Genomic DNA, 23,633 nt, shown 5'->3' on the forward strand with positions numbered 1-23,633 from the left:
TTATACATTAGCTGCAAAGTTAAGAAGGTCATCCATGTCATAGATTACAGATTTTGTGGCTAGCTATTCTCCTAAGTAAATACATTGGATAATCACTAACATTTTTAACAACAAAAGTTGGAGTAAATAAAAATTCCTCCATTTCTAGCCTACGGGTTATGGTGGATCATGACCAAGCAAAAATTGTTAGGAGTGTAAGAAACAAAAACCAAACAATAGGTGTAAGACTTTGACAAAACAATCATATTAATGGAAATATAATTACAAATAGAAGATCACTTACTTGTTCAATTAATCCTCTGAACCAGTAAAAATCGTCTCTCTTAAATAGAGTTGAGTCATATATATATATATATATATATTCTCCTTAAGGTATTTGAACCCATAAATATGTATGCGATCAGGTTGACTATATGTTCTCACCTTCAAGATAAAACAACTCTCCAATTGCTTAAGGTGCACTCCAATAAGCAATTCTCACAGGTATGTTCGAAAGTATTACTCAGAAATTTAAAGAGAAAACGATAACAGAAAGAAAAACAGAGAACAGACACTTGCAGTAAACAGAGATCTTAAAACTCTCACCGTATATCAGTTCCTGAACACAAACAGATTTCTTGTATATTTTGAATATAGGCTATAGGCCTCTGTATACGAATGGATATATCTATACATGTATCCATACGTAAACAGGTGTCTCTTCGTATGGGAATGGTACATGTCTCATACGTACAAGCGCATGTACACGTACATACACCAATATGTTCCTTAAGAAAAAGTGTGGAGTAAAAAATTATATGTAGGTTCTTTGAACCACCCACACCTGTACCTGACTCTGGCCACGGCCAAAATTCAAAAACACCCCAAGAACCTTCACACACACATGCCAAGGGAGAATGCCTCTCCAAAGGGCTTGCACCCTTAACAAACATTTCCATATATATATGTCCAAGTTTTCTTTCACCTCTAACCAATGTGGGACTAAACTTTGTGAGAAGTTTTAGCTCCATAATACTTCACAAGTGCTAAAGACAAAATAGAAAAGCACTTTTGGGAGGGAAAGTTGAAATTTTAAAAGAAAATCTTTTGAAAAGACTAAAAAACTAAATTTCAAAATGACATTTGAAAAGACAATTTTAACCATAGTTTGAAACTTAAATTCTAACAAGGAGTCATTAATATGTTAAAAAAAAAAAAAAAAAAGGCGCATCATACCACACCTCCTATATTGCCCACCTATGTTTGTGTGCTTTTGCTAACCCAACTAAGATCCCCTCCGCTGCCGCTTTAATATCCTCTCATGCCATCAAATAATTAGCAAACAGGAATAAGCATTCATCGTTAAGGAAAACAGTTGTTGACCACCCCGACATATCATTAGATGATACAGAAGTTGTAAGAAGGATTCTTTGTTAAGTGTAGGCTATTAGTGCAAGTGGAGTGCTCAAATTCTGTCATAAGAACCAAATTATTGCTTCTAGTGCTAAGCCTAATCATGTGATGGTCTTGAATAATATTAACCGATAGATCAATGATATGCATTTATCTCCATTCTTATCTTCTGACCTCTCCATAATGCTCCCACATGAGGGTGTTGTTTCTCTGTTGATTCTTTTTCTCTGCCCATGTTTAGTTATCCTCATATGCATAGGAGCTACTAACTACTGAATGATTCAGGTTAATTGGGCCTATGGACTACTATATCAGGGTTATTTTGTTTTGATAGAATTGGGTCATGTCCTGACATGCTAACTAGTTGGAAGCAGAAGCCAGGGGTCTCCTTCATGGCCTCCTAGCGGCAGCCAACGCAGGGTGCAAAATTGCTGAAATTTGGACTGATTCGAAAGGATTGAAAGACACTGTGCCGGAGCCAAGTACTATGGGATGGTCATTGAACTCTTCTCTATTTTTTTCTGAATCTTTCTTGTATGCTTGAAGGAGCCATCCACTCTTTTAGACCATTTCTCCATTCACCATGGCATTATTCCAACTTTTTATTATTTATTAAGGAAATTACACCAACCTCCCTTAGAGATTCTGACAATATCACAATACCCACACCTCTGAAAAATATTACACCCATCCCTTTTTTAGAATGCCGGTGTTAACTTAAAACAACTTAAAATGTAAAATGACAATTTTAACCTCTCCTTCATCCTTAATTAAGCCAATTTGATTCTTCTATCTTTGTGTCTCTCATCACCATTGAACCCAATGCAAGATGAGGAACCAATGGGGTTGGTAGCCTAGTGGTGAAAATGCCCTCAATCCATCACCGCTCTAGTTAGCTAATTGTGAGTTTGAATCTTCGTATGCCCATTATCACCCATTGATCCTGTGGTAGTGCTGTTTACCATACCAAGCAGACCAAGGCTTGTCCTGGGCTATATCACTACCATGGGGCACTACTTTTTTTATTACCAAAAAACAAAAAGACCAGCTGTGCAATTCCACCCTTGCAAAACCCTATTCAACACTTGATGGAGTTCACGAAGATTAGGAGGATAAGCGATGCGGCGTAGACGTCATAGATTTCCAGGTACATATGGGTCATGATGGCTCCGCTGATTCCCATGAATCCCTTGATCAGGCCCAGCATAACGCTTCGGCTTTGGGGGAAGTTCTTGAAATAGGTGACGATCAAACCTGTGTTGGCGAAGTTCTAGGAATTGGCACCGATGAAAATGAAGATGCACATCTGCCAAACGGTCGGCGGTGAGCCATATGAGAAAGTAGCCGGTGAAATTGAGGGTAGTGCTGTTTACCCACATCTATGGCGTTTTTTGCTGCTGAGGTGTGAATGGTGATTTGATTGGGAGAAGAGAAGGAACTAGGGAAGAGAATACGACTTCGTACAAGGAAAGAGGGTAAGAGATTTGGGGAAAAAGAAACTAAATTTAAAGGGAAAAATATGATGCAGAGGAAGGAATAGATGAGGAAATCACGGGATGGATGGGGAGCTGATTCAATCCACTCAGAGGAGAGATGACAGAGAGGGAACACAATAAGTAAAGGTGTGTGGTGTGCCAATGGTATTGGCTTGATGCCATTCTTTTTATTTGGTAGAAATAAGACAGGTCGTAGACTCAATTGGTAATGGGGACGGGGTGAGAAATCGATGGTGCAAGATACCCACCAACCCCATGCTTTGGTATACATGGCAATGGTGATTGCAATATGAAAATGGTCCCGTGGTTTGAGTCAGGGAGGAAAAGAAGGTGGGGTTACGGCTAAGACAAGAAGAGGAGGAGAGATCTTCTCTCATCACCTGCAACTTGATTGCCAGAGATGGTGCTGCGATTGTGGCCACAGAGGTTAGGGATAATCCCAGTCTTTAATTTAGGGTTATTAGAGATGGGTAGAAGAGGGATTAACTGAGAGCATCAAGACATTGAGCTAAAGGGGAGAAGGGTAAATTTGTAAAGGGTAAAACTGAGAGCATCAAGACATTGAGCTAACGGGGAGAACGGTAGAATTGTAAATGGTCCGAGGGCAATCTGGTATTTTCAAAAATTATAAACGGGTGATGTCTCACTCCTAGTTATTAAATTCTCCGAATTATTCACAAATAATTCTGCCGAACAAAACTTTACGGAATTTTATGAATAATTCTATCCGAATCCGAATCAAATAAAAAATGCTTGAATTTTATAGACTTTTTAAAAATTCAAGAATAATTTGGCCGAACCTAATTTTATCCCATTAAAAAATAAATAAATAAATTATCTTGAATAAGTCAATAAGCTTTTAGAAAATACTGTGGTTATTATGCATTTATTATCTTAATGTTACTTCTTTTTTTTTAATAGAAACGGATAAAGATCTTTCCTGAGGGAATCTCTCACACATCTACAAAAAAAAAAATCTCTCACCCCATTTTGGTTTGACTAAGTCTTATAGTCGTTACTCTCTATAGTCTTTAAGGTGAACATGCATGGTGGGTAACGTGGGTGTAACTAAATTTGTGCTCAGTCCGCCGCTCAGTCTCTCTTTCTCTGATTTAATTATTTGAGTAATAGGAAATGAGTTTAGAAAAAAAAAAGAGCTAAATATAATATTTTTATCTTTAAAATTTAAAATTTTAATTTTTATGTCATTTGTATATTATGTACATATGATAATTGATGGATAATATGAAACAAATATTGGAAATATTAAAAATAACATTCGAATTTTTTGTCCACTTTTTATTTTTGTAAACGAATAATTCCCGAATCCGAATCCGAACTCAAATTTTATTATCTCCATTTTTTTGACCGATATTTTGACCGAATCATTGAATTAATAAAACACATTAATCCTAATAATTCTTTATCTGAATAATTCCTGAATTCGAATTTAATAATTATGGGTCACTCTCACTTAACATTTAATCATTAACGGAGTGGACTTTGTAATAATACTTTTTCAGCATAGGGGTGCATTGATATTGTTAGAATCTCTAGGGAGGTCAATGCAATTTACTCTTCTTTATTTATTTTTGATAGAATTTTAACCTTTCAGTTAAGGGTAATTTACAACGCCACCCTTAGAGAATGTCAATATTAGAGGGACACTCCCTTTCTTTCACCAAATTGGACTCAAACCCCTTGCCGTCAGTTAGCGTTACAGAATATACTAAGAATGCTGACATTAGCAATTCATATTTTTCTTAAATACTATTTTTCCTTTAAAAATAGGAAAATACCAAAATTACCCTTAATGGTTATATTCCCAAAATCGATTGAACAATGAAACTCGCAACTCACGATCGCCTGAGTCACTGAGTTGGAGAAGAAGATCCCTTATTATACCTGATCGATCGGCGGCTACAACCCCTTCCAATAAGGACGCCAAACCTTCTCCCTCACCTCCTCCTTCTCCACCGCCACCTCCACCTCTACCTCCATGTCTACCACCAGAGCCTGGCATGCCACCAACAGATCCGGTTTCATTCATCCAAATACCGGCGATGGAGACTTGCACGGGCTCTTCAATGAACTTACCGGCAGTGAAATCATATCGATCTCTAGACCTTAGTTCTTGATTCTACACCGGAGGTTCGACGGCTGAGTTTTCCAGACCGCCACCGTTGACACCACGCTGACACTGCTCCCCTTCTCTACTTCTCAAGATCCCTAATATGGCCGATCGTGTGAGTCACTGAGTTGGAGAAGATCCCTTATACCTGATCAATCAGCGATTGCAACCCCTTCTCGCAAAGGCGCCAAACCTTCTCCCTCACTTCCTCCTTCTCCACCGCCACCGCCGCCTCTGCCACCACCTCTGCCTCCATGTCCTCCACCAAAGTCTAGCACGTCACCGACAGATCCGGCCTCATTGATCCAAATACCGATGATGGAGACTTGCACCTTTCTCTCCAAATGGATAATCAGATCCTTGATGAGAATAACTCATTTTGGCTGCAATTGCTACCAACCCTTTTGGGAATGGTTTCTATCAAGGCCCGCTTGGTATCGAAGTTGGAATTACCGAAAGAATCAAGAGTAGCTGATTGTAAACGTTCGAGGAAGGAAACTAGTGGGGCAGAGGGTTTAACTGGACCTGAATCAGAGAGGTTGCAAAGAGGTAAAGATTCTGAAACAGTCATGGCTATGAATAGGAATGGGAGGAGGAAGAAGATGAAATTGAGTCCAGTGAAATCATTTATTGTGATCCAAATACCGGCAATGGAGACTTGCACGGGCACCATTGGAGGCAGCACCACTCGCCGTCGACGGAATGAGGACAACTTGTCGGCGGCAACAGCTCGGGTAGTCTGGATCTCACCGGACTAACAGGTTGAGGTACGGAAAAGAAATGAGGGAGAGAAAGTGATAAAGTGATAAGTGATAAGGGTGATTAACGGGTATTTTTGGAATAGTTTAATAAGGGTGTTTCACTCATAATGGCAAAATTGTCATTTCACAGCATCACTTAACATAGAATGACGGCAAGGTCCGAGCCCAATTTGGTGAAGGAGAGGGGGTGTCCCTCTAATATTGGCATTCTCCAGGGGGTAACATTGTAAATTACCCTTCAGTTAATAGAGAGACAAACATAAAGCTTTGTGGATGTCTATAAATGTAAGCTTGGTTCACCAAAAATTGATAAGAAAAATAATAGTAAAAAAAAAAGATGAAAGAGAAAGATACTTTTTTTTTTTTTAATTTAGTGAAAAGGCTAACATACATTCTAAGAACAATAATATTCTTGTCATGCCAATCAATAAGCCAACATTATTGATATGTTCGATGATCAACAACCCTAGAAAAATATTTTTGGATGGATTGCTTGCATTATAAACAAGGGAAAATGTGTTTCATTATATGCCAATTATATGATAACAGGACAAACTTTGGAGGACAACGCTCGAAGCATACTCTATGGGATAAAACATACTTTAGACGAAAGATGGAGAATTGCAGAAATCTTGAACGACTTTAAGGAGATTGAAAAACTAATTTTTGGGAGCACTAAATCTTGGCCTTGGAGCTCTTTACCTTTATTTCTAGATGTCTATAACATTTTTTCCATACTTGTTTTTTCATCTCAAGTCTAACAACAAGAAGTTCCTCCAATGTATGATATAGCCACAATGACTATAAACAATAAACTTCACATTAACAACTCTGACCCGGATATTAATGTTCTATCTTACCTATCTTAATTAATAAATTTATTTTTTTTACCCAAATAGATTGTATAAGCACACGCCCAACATGTCTTATCAGATGTGCTTTCGGAGAGACAAGATGTATTTCTACCAAATCAATAATTAGTTGTAACCCAATTGACTTCGACCTAGGATGGAAAAGATTGGTTCCAAGATAAACAGCTTCCCTACTCATCTGTTTAATCCCCAACAAATTACATAAATGTCTTTTGAAAGCAAAAGACATATTTTTGTTAAAATAAACACTACTCTTACAAAAATTAGACCAGACATGTCCGACACTAATTCCAGAACATCTTTAGTTGCTCTATAAAATATAAAGTATTATCAACAAACAAAAGATAAGAGATCTCTAGAGCATGTTTGGTAATTTTAATTCCACTAAATAAATTGAGGCTTCTATACACACTTAACAACCCAGAGAGGATCTCCATAGCAAAAATGAACATGTCAGGACTTAAAGGACAACACTGCCTAATCCCCCTAGAAATTTCAGTGTTTTCAGAAAAAACAACTCTCCATTAATTCTCAAACTGATAGATGGTGGTGCAAACTTTTTAAAAAGGGCCTTTTCACCACAAAAAATGACTATTAAGTTCCTTCAATTTGGTCTAATTACTAACCCTGTCGGAATCTCACACAAGTGTACTTACTCATCTTCATACTCATACTGGTGGCGGTTTCTTTGGAAACTACAATTGCATCCCAAATTTAAGATTTTCTTCTAGAGACTATTGCTTGGAGGGATACCTACCAAAGACACCGATGGCAAATGGATGGATGTTGACCCATCATGTGTTTTTTACAGACAACATGAGCCAATCTAGCATACCTTTTTCTCTTATGAGTTTACCAAAAGAATTTGGGTAGGTAACCCTTTGGGGTTGAGAGCCGAGAACTTTTCCACAGACTCTTTTAATAATCTAATTATGTATCTCTTTAATTCCAACTCTATCTTTGATAATTATACTTCTACGTTTTTTTTTTTTTAACTTTATTATTACTTGCTACTTTATTTGGAAGCATAGAAATAGTATCATTTTCAATAAAACCTCTCATAATCCTTACAACATATTAGTACCTGCACAACAACGGCTGACCACCTTAGCTAAACAAAATGAACAGCAGGAACTGACACCAATCCCTAAACATACATTCCCCGTCTTCCCTAAAGTTCATTATCCAATTCTTATCATTGCTACTATGTTTCATGAGCGGGGGAAGAAATCAGGATGGGCCGTGTGCATTATTTTAAGGGTAATTTACAGTATCACCCCTTGGAGAATGTCAATATTATAGGAACACCCCCTCTCTTTAACCAAATTAGACTCAAACCCCTTACCATAAGTCACTGTTATAGAATATACCATGAATGTTGACATCAACAGATAATTTTTTTTAAATACCATTTTACCCTTAAAAATAATGAAGTACCGAAGTAATCTCAAATCGATTTCACCACAACCCTTATGGTGACGGCGACTAAGGCGGAAGAACGATACTCAGGACTTTTCAGATCGGTGACGGTGACTACACGGCTGCAAACCCCCTCCAACGACTATAGGTATTTTATTCTGCCTCTTCTCATTTAACCCCTTTCTTGATCATTCCCAAATCTACTAAACAGAACCCAACTCACTCTCTGGTTAGAGCGTTTAATGATCGTCAATCATCGTCCAAACCCAAACGAGAGCAATTCTCTGGTTTTAATTTCTGTCTTTTTTCTGTTCAGTCTCCACTAATTTTGGTTTTCTTCTGCAATTCCTTCTTTTTCTTTCTTTTTTTGGGTTGTAAAACTTGCTACGGAAGCATGAGATTTTCTTTAAAGAATGTCTTGTTTTGTCACTGATTTCTTTTCATTTATTTTTTATAAAATTGTTTTCCAATATGCTCAAAGAGGGAAACTCAACAATCTCGTCTTGGCATTAGTGAATTCGAGTATCTGTTTTGAATCCCATTAAGGGCACTCAACTCTTGGTGATGTTCTATACCAAAAGTCCATGATGCAGCAACAACAACAGCAACAGCATGGGGAAAGCTCGCTTTACAGTTTAGAGAACATTAAGAGAGACTACCGGTTGAAGAAGCAGAGAATTCATGCCGCGTTGTGGATGAAAGAAATTGAAAAGCAGGAGGAGGCCAAGCTTGGGGATTCCACCACCTCCGCGGCTGGCCCAAAAGATATCGACAGGCCGCTCGACAGCTGTTCTGAGTATCTCTCTCTCTCTCTCTCTCTCGCTTTAGAAGAAATTGTTTTCTCATAAACTTTTGATGACGGATGAAGGGTTTCTCTATTTTATTTCTCTTCTTTCTTTTCTGTTTTGTTTTGATTGTTAACTACACTTTCTGTCCTACCAAAAAAAAAAAAATACTACATTTTCTGGTGTGGCATTGCAAGAATTGAACTCTTTGCTATCACCTAGAAAAGGTGGCATGAAGAAGAATCCGAAGAAGTCTGCGTGGCATGAAGAAGAATCCAAAGAAGTCACGGCAAACTTGGATGGAACTAGTTGGAATCACAAGTCGCAGGTAGGGATAGAAGGATAGAAGGATAGAAGGAGAGAACGAGAGAAAGTGAGAGGAGAGAATGAAATGGTATATAGGTGAAATGAGGGGTATTTTTGGGATGATAAGATAAAGATGTTTTACTCATAAGGGCTAAAGTGTTATTTCATTGCATCATTTCACAGAGACTGTCTAATTTGGTGAAAGAGAGGGTGTGTTCCTATAATATTGACATTCTCTAAGAGGCGGTGTTGTAAATTACCCTTATTTTTTAAATGGGAATTGTGTCTTACTGGCATCTGACTGTGTCTTCATAGGAAAAACTTTTGATGCATGTGCAAAGGTACTACATCATGGATTGAAGGAAGCAAACAAACCAGGTTGGAGCATTGCTGAGAACTGGGGGCAATGCAAACGAGTTACGAGAGATCTTTTTAGCTGATTGTACCATACCATGGCCCTTGAGCGCAACCACCCCAACTTTTTTGCACATACCATCTCTAACCAATTTTTGGCTAAGACCAAACAACGACGTGATACTCCTTTTGGGTTGTTTTGCACATAAGGTAAGGCAATGAACAATTTGATTGACTTTAACATCTCTCAACCAGACATAGATGTTCTGAATCCACAATCGGCACAAAGCTAATGTGATTTTATAATGGAAAACTTGTTCTCATACTAAATTCCTACCATTTAGTATGAGAATCCAACAATTTTGTTTCACATACTATCTTTATTTTTCCAATTTCTAAACAGAAAATTTTATATGATTTGGTCCTTTTCTATTAAGAAAAATTAAATGAATGAGTGGTGATAGTATCCCCTAACTTTCCATCTAAGCTCTGTTTACTTCAAGGGAAAATGATACGCGCAATGAACCAATTTTCTTTCCCATTCCATATGGAGTGTCTTACATGGGTGAAGATGGACCAGGGTTTACCCACTCTATCCAAAATGTGGGCAGTGTAAATGTCATCATCCTTTCTACCTTTTCCCTCTCACCCAAATTGAATTTTTCCTTGGATCTGTCATCTTTGACATCGACTTCCAGAAAGCTAAAGAAAACCAAGTGATTCTGAGTCCTCCATGGAACTCCAGAGAAATCTCTTTAGTGTTGATGATCATGCCCTTCAAGTTACTAAGCCACAAGGGAATCCCACGTGTCTGCAACAGATCAAATATGGATGATACTGTCAAATGCTGAACTAACTAGCCAACACCATTTTGCCATAATTTTATTCACATTCAACATACATACATTAATTATTCCATGCAAGAAAAGCTACAGTAATAGGAAATTTGCAACTGTTCATGCCTTCCCGCGACTGACTTACAAGTGTGTTGAAAGTTAAAATTACTCCATTCCTCTGAACAGCTTCTAAAATCCTCATTCCCATATATCTGAAGTGCAATCACCTCCTGGATACCTCATCTCATGTGCCAAAGAAGGTCCTTCAGGCTCAGACCCAAAGTCCACGAAGAAATTTGGGTTTAATGCCAGGCCTCCTTTCTCATTGTCAACGTCGATCTGTAACATGTGCGACCCTTTCTCCTTAAGATCTGGGTAGAACTGGCGATCCCACGCACTGAAGAGTGAGTTTGTAACATAGAGCCGCTTTCCATCTAAACTTAGTTGGATCATCTGAGGCCCTCCCCTCAGACGATGACCCTGAGAAGAAGTAATGAAAGGAATTTGTCATTCCATGTTACATAAACCAACAATTGTAAGCCTAGAAAACTGAACGAATTAAAAGAAAGATACCATTATCATCAATGCATTATGCTTTAAGTATATCTCAGTACTAATATAATCAAAAAATATAGTACAGGCATGGACTACTGTAATACGTCCCACCATCGGCTAGACAAGTAGTACACAGACATCGTTGGCACTAGGTCATTCATTTATGAAATAGAGAGAAAACTATGGAATCAAGGAGGCTCCACAGCATCAGAATGAAGGGATGGTACAAGACCACATGAGCCACCAACATATAAACTTCGAAGAAATCTAGGTGCAAACCTGAATTTCTTTGACATCAAATTGCCGCTCTGTCTCATCTTCTGCCACAGCCACTACAGAGCTTCCCTTTTGAATTAGTCCCCCAGCCCACACTTGGCCTGTCAATACAGGTTTCTTAGGATCCTCAATGTTATATTGTCTGACATCTCCATGAAGCCAGTTCACAAAGTAGAGGTAACGATCATCAAGAGATATCAAAAAATCGGTTATAAGCCCAGGCATTTCTGGAAGAATCCAGTTCTTCACCTTCAATGGTTCCACAGAAATTACAATCTGTTCATTTGATATCAGAGTTAGGGAGGATGGTGGCTGTATAACATAATAAAGAAAACGAATTAGGAGTCTTTTGAATTATGTGCAAACCTCATGATCCCATGATCCATCTGCAGTCTTGAAAAATCTCACAATGTTACTTGTTAAAGCACACCCTACAAAACCTGTAGCCTTCGAAGGATCATGCAAAAACCTGATCTGCAAATGAGTGCATTGTTTCATGTAAAGGTCCTCACATGCTATATTACATCCAAATAGATGGAAACTAACAAAAAAAAGGGCCTAAAATTTTTACGACACAAGAAGAGGTTGTAAAAGATGTCTACTGTTATTACCTCCAAAGGTAGCAGTCCTGCATTGCCAAGATCCAAAGTTTGTTTTAGTTCACCATCAGGCCAGCTGTATACATGTAAATGTCTTCCATACAGACCATCCGAAACATGCTGAAGATTGAATCCTTTTGTGAAAGCAGCTGGAGCTCCCCAGGAAGTGCTTATCATAGTTTTGTGCCTTGGTTGGTACCAAAAATCGTAGCCAAAGAGTGGACTATGGCCTGTTTTCTCCCACCTGGGTTGTAAGGGAGGAAGTATGCAAAGAGAAAAAAGAAGGGTCACACATATGTAACTCCACTGTGAGAGCATCAAATTCTAACTGACAATGTTGCATTAGCAACAATAACCCGAATTGCTCAAATAATTTAAGACAATGTCACAAGTAAGCCATTTTATCAAGTGCTTTGTTTGAAACTAAAACAAGAAAATTGCAACATTATTTTATTTGGAAAGGTTATATGATCATCTTGGCCCTCCTTGGCATAGGGATCTAGAAAAGGATACTTTACATGAGAAGGTGGAACAACTCAAATTAGTAACAATGAAGAAAATCCTGATCTTAACGTCTGATAAAATATTTAACTTATGAGACTGCTTCACACAAGAAACAGACAGTTATGCCTCAGAATTGTTAACATAGCTACTACCACTTTTTAACAATCACACCCCTCTCAAAAAAAAAAAAAAAAAAAAATGTAAACATCTATGTTACTGGTAATTACTGAATAAATAAAAAATACAATTATTACGTTACTTTTATTGACTCAAGAATACTTAAGACGAGGCACGTAAGAACATAAGGTTTCAATGCCATAAATTTCACATATCAATTAAATAAGAGCTTCCACAGAATGCAAATTCTACTGAGCACTGACCCAAGACTGGGAGCAGAGTTAAGAATTTTTATAGCACTTGCTACGTCTACCTTCTCCTTAAATAAAGAATTGGCAGTAAGAAGATAATTGGATTACCTACCCACCACACCCTTAATGACGCCTAACCAGGTATAGGTTTGGGTTCCATTTGCTTTGGATGAAACCAAAGCAGCTTCAGATCAGGTTAGTTTATGGCAGAACAAGACTTGTATAAGGAACCTCAGGCATAAAACCCCAATATCACTCTTATCCCTGACCCAACCCACTCCCTTTGTGGGTCAGTTCAGGCTCAGTTTTGCTGTAATCCGTACTGAATAAAACCCTATTTTCATCCTATATGGACACAAAAATACGTCAGTTGAACCAGCCGGGGGGTTAACACAGGCTTACATTGTAATTGGCTCCCAACACCCCTGGCTGAGTTCCTCTAGGGTTTCGGGCTATGGCCCTTTTTGAACTATACATCTTGTACTGTTTTCCTGTCTTGAAATAACATTACATTAGGGGGGAAGGGAAATCTTATTTCTCCACAATATGGTTGCTTAGATTTTTTTTTCCTGCCACATTGTTAATGTACAGCCCACTCTTGCCCTTACTGGATGTAGCAATAATCAGCACACAAAGGAAATCATAAACAGGATTACATTGTGGAGAACAATTTCTTAGTTAACTTTAAATATTTACAGAAAATTTATCCTTACTTCAAATAGAGAAAATAAGTCAATAAGAACTGAGACTGGCCAGGAAAGCAGACAGAACTCTAGAATGATATGATCGTGATCTGATAATCCCACCAACACAATCACAAGGATAGAGCAGAAAGCAAAGTCGAGGAAACCGAATCACATAAGCTCAAAACTCGAACCAAATCAAGATGTAAGATCCATCAGAACCACATGTAATCTTAACCCATCAATCACAACCGTGTCAAATACAGTTGAATGGCACAGAATTAAACCGTACAGAATATTACCTTCCCTTCACATTGAAGTCAGAATCAAGAAGAAGAAATCCACTTCCCTCAGCATTTCCATCTTTATCTCCAAGGCAAGACACCATGATATCACCAGATCCAAGGCAGTGAGAAGTGTGGGGATATGCTAATCCAGTCTTTGCCACAATATCTTCAGGTTCAACAACTTTATGCAAAGCTGGAGCCCTTGGATTCTTCGTGTCAATTGCATATATGCGACCTGAACTGGAAGAAATAATTGATATGCAATGGTTCAATGTTAATAAAGATTACTGAGAATTTTTAAAAATAAACCACAGAGCCAATACCATAGTTATCAAATCAAGGGTCCATATTAAGAAAATAAGACTTCAGGTGTATAACGGGCATCAGGAACGCAGAAGGCCTTATTTAAGTATATGACTTCACAAATTAGTCAAAACTCATCAAAATATTAAAAGTCAAAGTACAAGATGTGTAAAGCTTCTTCTTTGATGTATCTAGGAGACACAGGAGCATAACATTACAGTCACATCATAGAGACATGAACAGAACAAAAAAAAAAATTACAGTTCTGGCTGGTTGCAAGGGAAATTAAAGAGATGGGAAGTGAAAATTTTTAAACCTAAGAAAGAAAATTGTGTAATCAGTACCCTACATATAATAGGTACTGTGATGTGTTGCTCAGCAAACATATAGAGCATAACACAGTCTCAGTTTTTATTGGCTCTACAAGATCATACTCTAGGTCTCATGTCACTAGTTACAAGCCAACAAAATGTTTCCCTGGACCACCATGAGTAGGTTTCATTTTTTCTTTTTTTTTTAAGATCTAAAACTTCAATTCTACAGAAATATAAAAATCCAGTGTCTTACAGCAATGATGGTAGGACCAGAAAACGACGGTTTGCTGTTGGATCTCCATGGCAAGAACTGCAGGCATTCCATCCAGAATGATGTAGCTCATCATGCAAGTAAGGCACAGGCAGCCTATGGATAACTTTTGAATAAGTAGGTGAGTTTGGATCTACATCCACTGTCCCCAAGTAATCAGGCTTCTCTCTTCCTGTCCCTGTGCACATAATGAACCATCATCACATTGAGCAAGAACAATGAACGATAAAGCCAAACAGGTCAAAGTCGGTTTATCATCACTCAGAGAAGCATTTTTTTAAATATAAAATTAATTAAGAAAAGGCCCAGCTGGCAGTCCCAGCAATAATGCAAGCTGAAAAGAAAAAGTGGATTGACATGGAATAAGTCTTTATCAATAGATGTTACCAGGTGGTTGGTGAATAGTGCTATGAATCATGTGGGTATAGAATAATGAATCAAGAATTGAAAAATTAACTAATTCAGATTTCATTCAGGGAGAAGTATATCAGCTATCCCAACTGAAGATTCTTTCAGCATCTTATGACAGATAATCTTTCATGTATTTGAATTCAAAATTGATACTTACGTTTTACTATCAAAGAGTAAAATACACTGTGTATGTTGTTTTACAGTCTTAGGATCAAATGTTTTTCCGGAGAAACTGAAACAGATGTATTGTGTTCTACGTCAATTGGATAGTTTCTAAGTCAATAAAATCCCCCAAGCATGACCCACCTCCCAACCCCCACCCAAAAAAAAAAGTGATCATACATACAATATTGCAACAATCAGTCCAGGAGGAAACACAAGAAAAGGACAACAAAGTTTTCAGAGCTCTAGTTCTCTGTTTAATTTAGCGGACAGCTTAAACCATGACAACCTACACAAATAAGACAATGGATAATCACTTTGTTTTTTGAATCTCTTAAATAACACACACAATTAAAACTACGGCCTGAAAAATGACACTGTTTAAGAAACTTCCAATTCTTGTAAGCCCGCTAAACTTGTACATCACAAATTTCCACCCAAAAAAATTACCACTAATGAAATCGGCCTTCGATTATAAAATATTGCACACATCAAGAACAGTGCCTCCAAGTTGAAGCCAATACCCACAGGAGAAGAAGAATAAATCTCTGGTAAATAATTGCCCAAGAGTAAACGTTCTACAAAATCATCTTATTTCCAAATGCTACAGTAACAATTTTACCAATGCAAGCCATGATTGACTCTCATTGGTTTCACATTATGCAGTACAAAATGGTTATGCCACTGGTTGAGGATTTAATTTTGCATTTTGGAATAGACTGTAGAAATATCAGAACAACAAACAGAGAACCGTCTTCAACTGGAGCAGTCTAATGCAAAAGTTCACGAAAAAATGCGCCTTATAAACAATGAGAAGCCAGTTACCCATCAAAAACAGCCCATTTTTCAGGTTACTGGAAACCAGATCAAATCAATAACTATAAACAAAACCACAAAAATTCTACGTAACTATGTCATTAAGCAACTGTCCTGCACAAACCTTTATACTAATTTAATTTTTGTTACAAAAACTGAAAATTTTTAGAAACTAATCAACAGAGGAAAGTAGAAACCCGTTGATGTTGTTGATGCTGCCTTTTTTTTCTTTTTCTTTTTTTTTGGGGGGGGTGGGGGGGGGGAAGAGAGAGAGAGAGAGAGAATAATACTAGAACAGAAGCAAAACTTTGAATCAGATCGGGTTTCAGATATGCATTTCTCCTCCATGGAAGAATAATGGGATTAAAGTTTGAATCAAACAGAGAAAACAAGTGCGTAACTACAACTGCAGATTCATTTCTTTTGCTTATTGAAGTGGAAGTAAATAGATGGTTACCTGAATAAATACAAGTAACATACAGAATAGTTTCTCTAGGACCAGACATAGCTTCGATCGGAGATGCATATCCAGGTCCCTTGCCGCAACAACCATGTTTCAAGCCTCCATTAACCTGATCGGAAACCTTCACATCAACTGCAACAGTCCCCATTAGCACTTCCTGATAGGAAACTTAAGAGAAAACGAAGATATCTTAGAAATGGCAGAAGCTACGACGGAACTCCGGCACCTGAGAATGAATCCGGACTCTCTCTCTCTCTCTCTCTCTCTCTCTCTCTCTGCTGAGGAACCAGGCGAGAAGGGGTTAAAATAGCATGGAAAGGCCAAGCTAGTGTCTGATGGACAGAGGGTGGCAAATACGTGTCATGAGTTTATTGGCTGAAAATCTGCGTCCAGGAAGGATGTACCAGTAAAATCGCCATGCTAAGAGTAGAGATTGTCGTGACGATCTGAAAACGACCTTATCTCAAAAGACTATTCATCGGTTATACGAAAATGGGTCTAGGAGGGATGTATCTGGAGCCTCATTTTGATGCGAGGATAGTCAGCCAATTGCGTATCAAGAGATTAAATTACCAAAGAAAACAAAAAAAATTCTTAAATTGTCGATGTGCAAGGGTCAATAGAATTTGGGAATTTCTCATGGTTAGTCATTTCGCCCTCTCGGTGTGATTAGGTGCAAGAGTCACACTGTCACACTTCTCCGTAAATAACATTTTCCTAAGAAAAAAAAAAATAATGATAATGAATTCAAAAGTTGAAATTGAAACTATTCATTTAAAATAAATTAGTTTGGTTTTCATTTCAAATGTTCGAATCTTTTATTTTTTTAATTTGATTTGGTTCGGTTTTGCTTCGGGTTCAAGACTCAAATTGTTGAATTGAACTGAATTAGAGGTGAAACAGGGTCAGGTTGGGCCAAGTTTCTTAAAACCCTAATCCGACCCTAAGCCCTCAAAATTCGACCCAGGCCCAACCCAACCTTGCTGGGTTCATACCAACCCAACCCGACCCTAATTGACTATGACTTTTGCAATGGTTGGATTAACCTTGATTGACCTGTTTTTGCCATTCATATCGTATATATATATATATATATATATAGAAAAATGAAATATCAATAGAAGTCTTAAATTCTAATATAAAAATTCAGGGTTAAATTTCAGGTCGGGTTGGGCCGAGCTGAGGCCTCAACCCAAGCCCAACCCAACTCTGACCTAGGGTTGGGATTTTTCAACCCTAACCCGCCCTCAGAGTCAAAAAACTTGGCCCAAGCCTTATTCAAGTTCAAGGCGGGTTCGGGTTGTCAAGGCCAAACTTTCACTCTTAAACTGAATTACATATTTTTAAATCGAATAAGGAACTAGATAAAAGTATATTCTTTTTTACTATTTCAATTAATGTGGATAATAAATTATATATATTTTTTTAATTTTAAAATAAAATTTGGTAGATTATGACCAATACAAATAAGGATTTTTTTTGTGACAATGTAAAAAAGTTGGCCCAAACTCATAAAATGTGACCTAAATTTGATCATATTTGTTTGAAAGAGAAAAGTGGAAAAAGGCAAAAGGGATAGAAAACTTATACTTGTTTTACTGAGAAACAAGCTACTACAAATATGAGTATTTTGATATATGTGATGAAAAGTTTAACCAACAATGTCATTTAATTGTGGCACTTAATTTTTCTCATCTCACTCACTTCGAAAGTCTTACCAAAATATGTAAAAGTTGGTTTGTGTCTATTCCTCTCCCCTTCCTATTTATTCTTTTTCCCAATAGAATCTCACCCCAATAAAACTACATATTCAATTATTTCATCTTCTTTTCTTTAGCTTGTCAATGTAACCCACAACATGTGAGACATACTCTCACAAAGTTTCTCATTCCTTTTGATCCTTCAAACATATAGAATTGAATATGAAACCGAATTTAAAACTGAATAAGGAAATGAATTTGAAAATGAGCTAAACTCAAAACCGAACCAAGTTAGCTGGTTTGGTTTCAATTTTTATATTTTGTATCTTGAATCAAATTAATAATAAATAAATAAAAATTGACACCCTAGTGTTAAATGTCCATTAAAAAAAAAAAGAGCAAAATTTCAAAAAAATGCTTTCATTGAGAGTTGAACTCAAGACCTCCCGCTTACTAAACGGGTGCTCTAACCAACTGAGCTGTGAAAGCAAGTTGGGAAAATGATTGCATTTTTTAATTAAAATAAATTGTATATAGATCTGGGAAACTAATTCATACCATTTGACAAACTGGAAAAATGAAAACCATCAACTATTCCATACCAACCATGAGGCAGATGCGGCGAATCCAAACCTACACCTAATCACATGATATTACCATAAAGATGTGAAATGAGGAGCAGATATATTTTAAGACAATTATGGTAGCTTGGTGGGATATCTAACTCAGTGGGCTTTTAAAAAATTGCTTGTAAATAATGACACCATAAATAATATCTAAAAGCAAAAAATATAACGAGTACTATGTTTCTAGCCACAAAAAAACAAGAGTACTATGTTAACTTTTTAAGGATCCAACAATTATTAAGGTGGTCTGACCTTTATCAAAGAACTGAAGAAAGGTAGTTGTGGGGGATAAACAAGAGATTAAATAAATTGAATCTGCAGATCCCAACTAAAGATCTCAATAATATCAGAATGGGGAGCATGTGAGAGGAAGTTGTTTAATAGAATAAGAAAAAGGATAATTCAAATCAGAATGATATTGGCTTATTTAATTGTTAATAAGTAGACTACTACTTTTCCTTTCACTTTAAATTGTTGGGAGAGAATTCCTGCCATCATTGACTGTGGAGATATAGAATCCAAGGTGGCAAGGACATGTATCATACCATGTTGCCTTCTGTTGGCATGATCCATTTTGTATACTATAATATGGGGAAGGGATAGGTATGCCGCCGGTCGACAGGAAGCTAGCAGATAGCATCAATGGGACACATGATGGGGTATCATTCGGGAAGGAGATATGGGGGTCATTTCAAAAAGAGGAAGAGAGAGAGAGAGACATATTGGGTGCTAGCTTTCAGCATACTAATGATATACTTAACCTTTTCTCTTAGGTCTCGTTTGTTTAGAGGGGAGTTTGGGGTGGGATTGTCTGACTACTGGGTCCCACATATTGGTGGGATCAAAGGCAAGGAAAGTAAAGTTGGGGCAAAGTTGGACTTTTCCACCCCAACCTTGTTTGGTTAGCACATAATTGTGGGAGAGAGAGAGAATAAAGGAATGAAGAAAGAGAGTCATTAATTGCAATGACTTCCCACCCCACAAAGTCCCACCAATTTGGTAAGACTTTGAAAGGGGATGGGATGAAAGCCACATCAGCAGACATGAAATCTCATCTGCCAATGTTGTCTACAGTATTTCCCACCCCATTATATCTAAGCACATGACTTTACCATACTTTTGGAAAAATAAGTAGAACTCTACCACCCCTTAATCCCACCCCATCAAAATCCCATAAGCAAATGGGCCATTATAATATACACAATCATGTTTTAAGAGAATTCAGATATTATGGCTGCTTTTGGTATGCATTACCGGGATATATTTTGGGTCTTAAACATATGATGAAATAAAAAATTTCTTTATTTTCTCGTTTGAGATGGGTTCTAGAGTCATAGACCCAGAATCTAATTTGAGAATGCATGCCAATACACAGCCTGTAAGTAACAGCGCAGATTGAAGAAAGGTAGTGGTGGAGGATAAACATGAGATTAAATAAATTTGATGTTCATATCCCTACAAAAAGATCTAAATAATATCAGAATGGGGAGCATGTGAGAGGAAAGAAGTTGGTTAATAAAATAATAACAAAGGTAATTCAAATCAAAATGATATTGGTTAATCTAATAGGGTTTTCTTTTTTGTGTGCGTGTGGGGGGGGGGAGAATCGTTGCAATTCCGATCTCGTACAATTCCGTGAAATACCACCTTCAGGGGGTGATACGTGTATTGATACCAATGCAATGGTCCAAATCTGATTTAAATGTCTCTTCACTGATTTAATGTTTTATTAGTTGTACCAGATCTGGACCATTGTATTGGTATCAATACATGTGTCACCCCTTGAATGTGGTATTGCATGGAATTGTACGAGATCGAAATTGCAGACGATTTCAACCCGGGGGGAGGGCAGTGGGAAGGGTATCTAATTAGATTATTGAATATGGAGATAGAGAATCCAAGGTGACAAGGACATGTGTCATACCAAGTTGCCTTTTGTTGGCAGGGGGGAGGGCAGTGGGAAGGGTATCTAATTAGATTATTGAATATGGAGATAGAGAATCCAAGGTGACAAGGACATGTGTCACACCAAGTTGCCTTTTGTTGGCATGATCCATTTTGTATGTATCATTCAATCATGATCTAAGAGAATTCAGAGATTATAAGTAACTACACAGATAGAAATAATATCAAAGAATGATCAACACCTGATGGAATTATGACTGAAGTATCATGTAACACAAAACTAATTAATGAAACCCTAGGGGGAAAGGGGAAGGTGTGATAACTTTGAGCAGTAACCTATGTTCCAGGTAATTCTTATCACTAATATGGGAATATTTGAAATGGATGTGGTCAAGAGCTGCCAAGTTTTTAACTATCAGATTGGAATTCAAGTCAATCACATCACTCTGTGTATCTAAGTGCCCTTTCAGTCCCAAAAATAATCAATGAAAGGATCTATAGCACCTGCCAACATTCTTACCAACTTGCCACCCTAGAAAACAATCAGGATAAGAGTATAATCATATGGGAAGAGAAGGGGATAAGATCAAATCAATTGATTTCAATTAAGGAAGGGGAAGCCTCTAAAATATAATCACTTTTTCTAAGCTGATCCATTAACATGACTGTCCTGTTATGAAGATAAGAGAATAGGTAGGATTTACAAAAGGAATTGCTACTGAAAGTTGAAATTATAGAGGCCTAGCTACATTAAAGAGAGGATTAGAGAAAGAAACTAGTAAAAAGTAGCCCAGAACTTAGAAACCCCTGACATCAACAAGTATGGATTCATGGTTTGTCATCTACAATTTTTATCCTCTTACTGTCAGTTCAGCATAAAAGCCTCCTGAATTCTCATGTTCCTCATATTTTTCTCTTTTATATTTTTTACCAACCAAGCAGAAAGCAGAGGCATTTATAAGTGTATATTACATCAATGAAACATATCCGAGAGGAAACACCATTTGTTCTCAAGCCATTCAATTCCTAACACCGTCTTTGTAGTAACAAGAGCATCTGAAGTTTCATATGCTTGCCCTGAGTGAAAGACTGAGTATTGTATTTGAATTCAATAGTATGTTTATTCTATTAGATTACATTGGTTATATATTAGAATGTTACAGATTTTGTGGAGTTGTTACAAGATAATAGGAACTAAATACATGACTGTTGTGTAAACGTATACCCGCAAGACTGGTTCAACCCTTGAGAAAATAAGGTTTAGATAGTTGTGTTTATCTGAAACTCTAAAGAGACCACTTGAGAATCGGTCAACTAGGAGTTCAAATTCAAACTTGAGAACCCTTTGAGAACCGAGAATCTCCGAGAATCATTCTGTTATCACTGAGGTTATTCTATACTATAAAATTTGGATAATGCAAACTAGCTTTGAATCCAGAAATATTTCCACAACAACAAAGAAACTACATAGAATGGAGGACAAACTGAATTGTGCAGGAAAGGGAATGGGGAAACTTTGTCGAATACAACAGCATTTCCAATCGGGCTCTGCTCAAATCCTCGAAATCCAGATTGCACATAATGCAGATAGATTGTAGACAATTTAACTATAGAGATGCAGTTAGGGGGGCAACCCAGTGCACGAGGGTCCTGCTTCTGCAGGGTCTAGGAGGGGCAAATGTACTCAGCATTACCCCCTGCTTTGCAGGAGAGGCTGTTTCCAAGGTTTGAACTTGTGACCAACATGTCACAATAGTGCAACTTAACCGTTGCAGTTAGATATTCGAAAATTTAAATCAACAAATTCATCACTTCAATCACTTCCAATTCCAAGGATTGGGTCACAGATATCATTCTTGTCATCTAATTCTTGGTTTCTTCTGAAGTAAGCCTTCTCCCAACAGTTTTACCTCTTCATTCTCTACTACTGAAGAGAGAAGGAATTGATTTTGTTCAAAGTACTATAGCACACGTTACAGAACAAACTTGGCTTCGTGTAAAGTAACACCATTAGACAAGTTGTGATCAAGTATCAAATCGGCACTGGTTCAAGTTTTAAGAAATGCCGTTTGATTCTGCAAGCCCGTGGCACACAAGGCTCCAGTTACTTGAGAACTAAACTGCAGCTTGTTTATTTGACTATATTTTTAAGACAAACAAGGCTACCATTTGCAGCTTTACCTAAGTTATAACTACTCTTTTGGAATCTTAAGTGGCTATTGAAGATGGAAATAAACAAGCTGCAGTTTAGTTCTTAAGTAACTGGAACTTCCCCGACCTGAAAAGGAAGATATATCCCCCATGCAAGTCAGCATGGACATCTGAACGAAAAGAAATTGAATCAATCCATAACCTAACATTCTTTTTACTTACTGATAGTGAAGACCACATGGTGGCAAATTAAAGAGATAAAGGAAAAGGAAAAAAGAAAAAAGAGAGGGGCTTCCAAAGCCGATACACTACTACTAGTAGAACTACCACCATCTGTTAACGTAATCCTTTATACTTCAAATCTCAGAAATGTCGAAGCCAGGCATGTCGAAGGACAAAACTTCTCAAAGGAAGCCTTAAGGTTCCCAAATTCCTGGTTGTAATCAGGCCCTTGTTGAAGATATTTAAGAGCTTCCCATGTTCCTGAATGTATAAAGTAATGGTGACAACCTGGTGGAGGAACTCAGCAATCTGCTTAAAGATCTTCTCAACCAAATAGTTGGAATTGAAATCATGTGACAATTGGACAGCATACACCTTGACAACTTGTAATGAGGATTCAAAAATCTCTGATTCATGAGGGAAGGCAAGATTTAACCTACATTAGCATTATCCAGTGTTCAAAATTGCTGACTGGATTGTCTCATTTAGCTCTCTCTAGAGCCAGTAATACAAGAGAATCCAGGTTCAGGAAGAACACATGGAATCAACAGTAACATGCTTTCCATCCATGGCTCACAGTAATGCTGCTCTAGAGATCATTCCCCTGGTGTACTGGACACACTTCTTCTCACTCTAAATGTCTTTATGGACTACAAAGTCTGTGT

At 37.5% G+C, this 23,633-nt stretch overlaps 2 protein-coding genes and 1 non-coding gene across 5 annotated transcripts; 1 reads left to right on the plus strand and 2 right to left on the minus strand.

Moving 5' to 3' along the window:
* Nucleotides 1-8,098: 8,098 nt before the first annotated feature.
* On the plus strand, nucleotides 8,099-9,431 carry LOC122092463 (protein GAMETE CELL DEFECTIVE 1, mitochondrial-like). 2 transcript variants are annotated; one of them, XR_006144143.1, is made up of 3 exons: nucleotides 8,099-8,219; nucleotides 8,553-8,867; nucleotides 9,054-9,431. XR_006144143.1 is itself a non-coding variant. In XM_042662785.1 (2 exons), the coding sequence occupies exons 1-2, from the start codon at nucleotides 8,656-8,658 to the stop codon at nucleotides 9,200-9,202; spliced, it is 336 nt and encodes a 111-aa protein (XP_042518719.1). In that variant the 5' UTR covers nucleotides 8,243-8,655; the 3' UTR covers nucleotides 9,203-9,428. The 2 variants fall into 2 exon arrangements, 1 of the variants encoding a protein (XP_042518719.1); XM_042662785.1 differs by lacking the exon at nucleotides 8,099-8,219 and having other exon boundaries at nucleotides 8,243-8,867; nucleotides 9,079-9,428.
* Nucleotides 9,432-10,028: 597 nt separating this feature from the next.
* On the minus strand, nucleotides 10,029-16,640 carry LOC122091946 (selenium-binding protein 2-like). Of its 2 annotated transcripts, XR_006144070.1 has the most exons (8): nucleotides 16,359-16,640; nucleotides 14,495-14,690; nucleotides 13,640-13,864; nucleotides 11,795-12,026; nucleotides 11,550-11,657; nucleotides 11,187-11,459; nucleotides 10,498-10,832; nucleotides 10,029-10,327 (listed from the first exon to the last, which is right to left on the minus strand). XR_006144070.1 is itself a non-coding variant. In XM_042662207.1 (7 exons), the coding sequence occupies exons 1-7, from the start codon at nucleotides 16,510-16,512 to the stop codon at nucleotides 10,551-10,553; spliced, it is 1,470 nt and encodes a 489-aa protein (XP_042518141.1). In that variant the 5' UTR covers nucleotides 16,513-16,640; the 3' UTR covers nucleotides 10,362-10,550. The 2 variants fall into 2 exon arrangements, 1 of the variants encoding a protein (XP_042518141.1); XM_042662207.1 differs by lacking the exon at nucleotides 10,029-10,327 and having other exon boundaries at nucleotides 10,362-10,832.
* A 1,839-nt stretch (nucleotides 16,641-18,479) lies between these two features.
* TRNAT-AGU lies at nucleotides 18,480-18,553 on the minus strand. Its single transcript has one exon. It is a non-coding gene; the product is annotated as a tRNA-Thr (tRNA).
* Nucleotides 18,554-23,633: the final 5,080 nt, after the last annotated feature.

This window comes from Macadamia integrifolia, chromosome 10, assembly GCF_013358625.1.
Source record: "Macadamia integrifolia cultivar HAES 741 chromosome 10, SCU_Mint_v3, whole genome shotgun sequence".
Taxonomy (NCBI): Eukaryota; Viridiplantae; Streptophyta; class Magnoliopsida; order Proteales; family Proteaceae; genus Macadamia; species Macadamia integrifolia.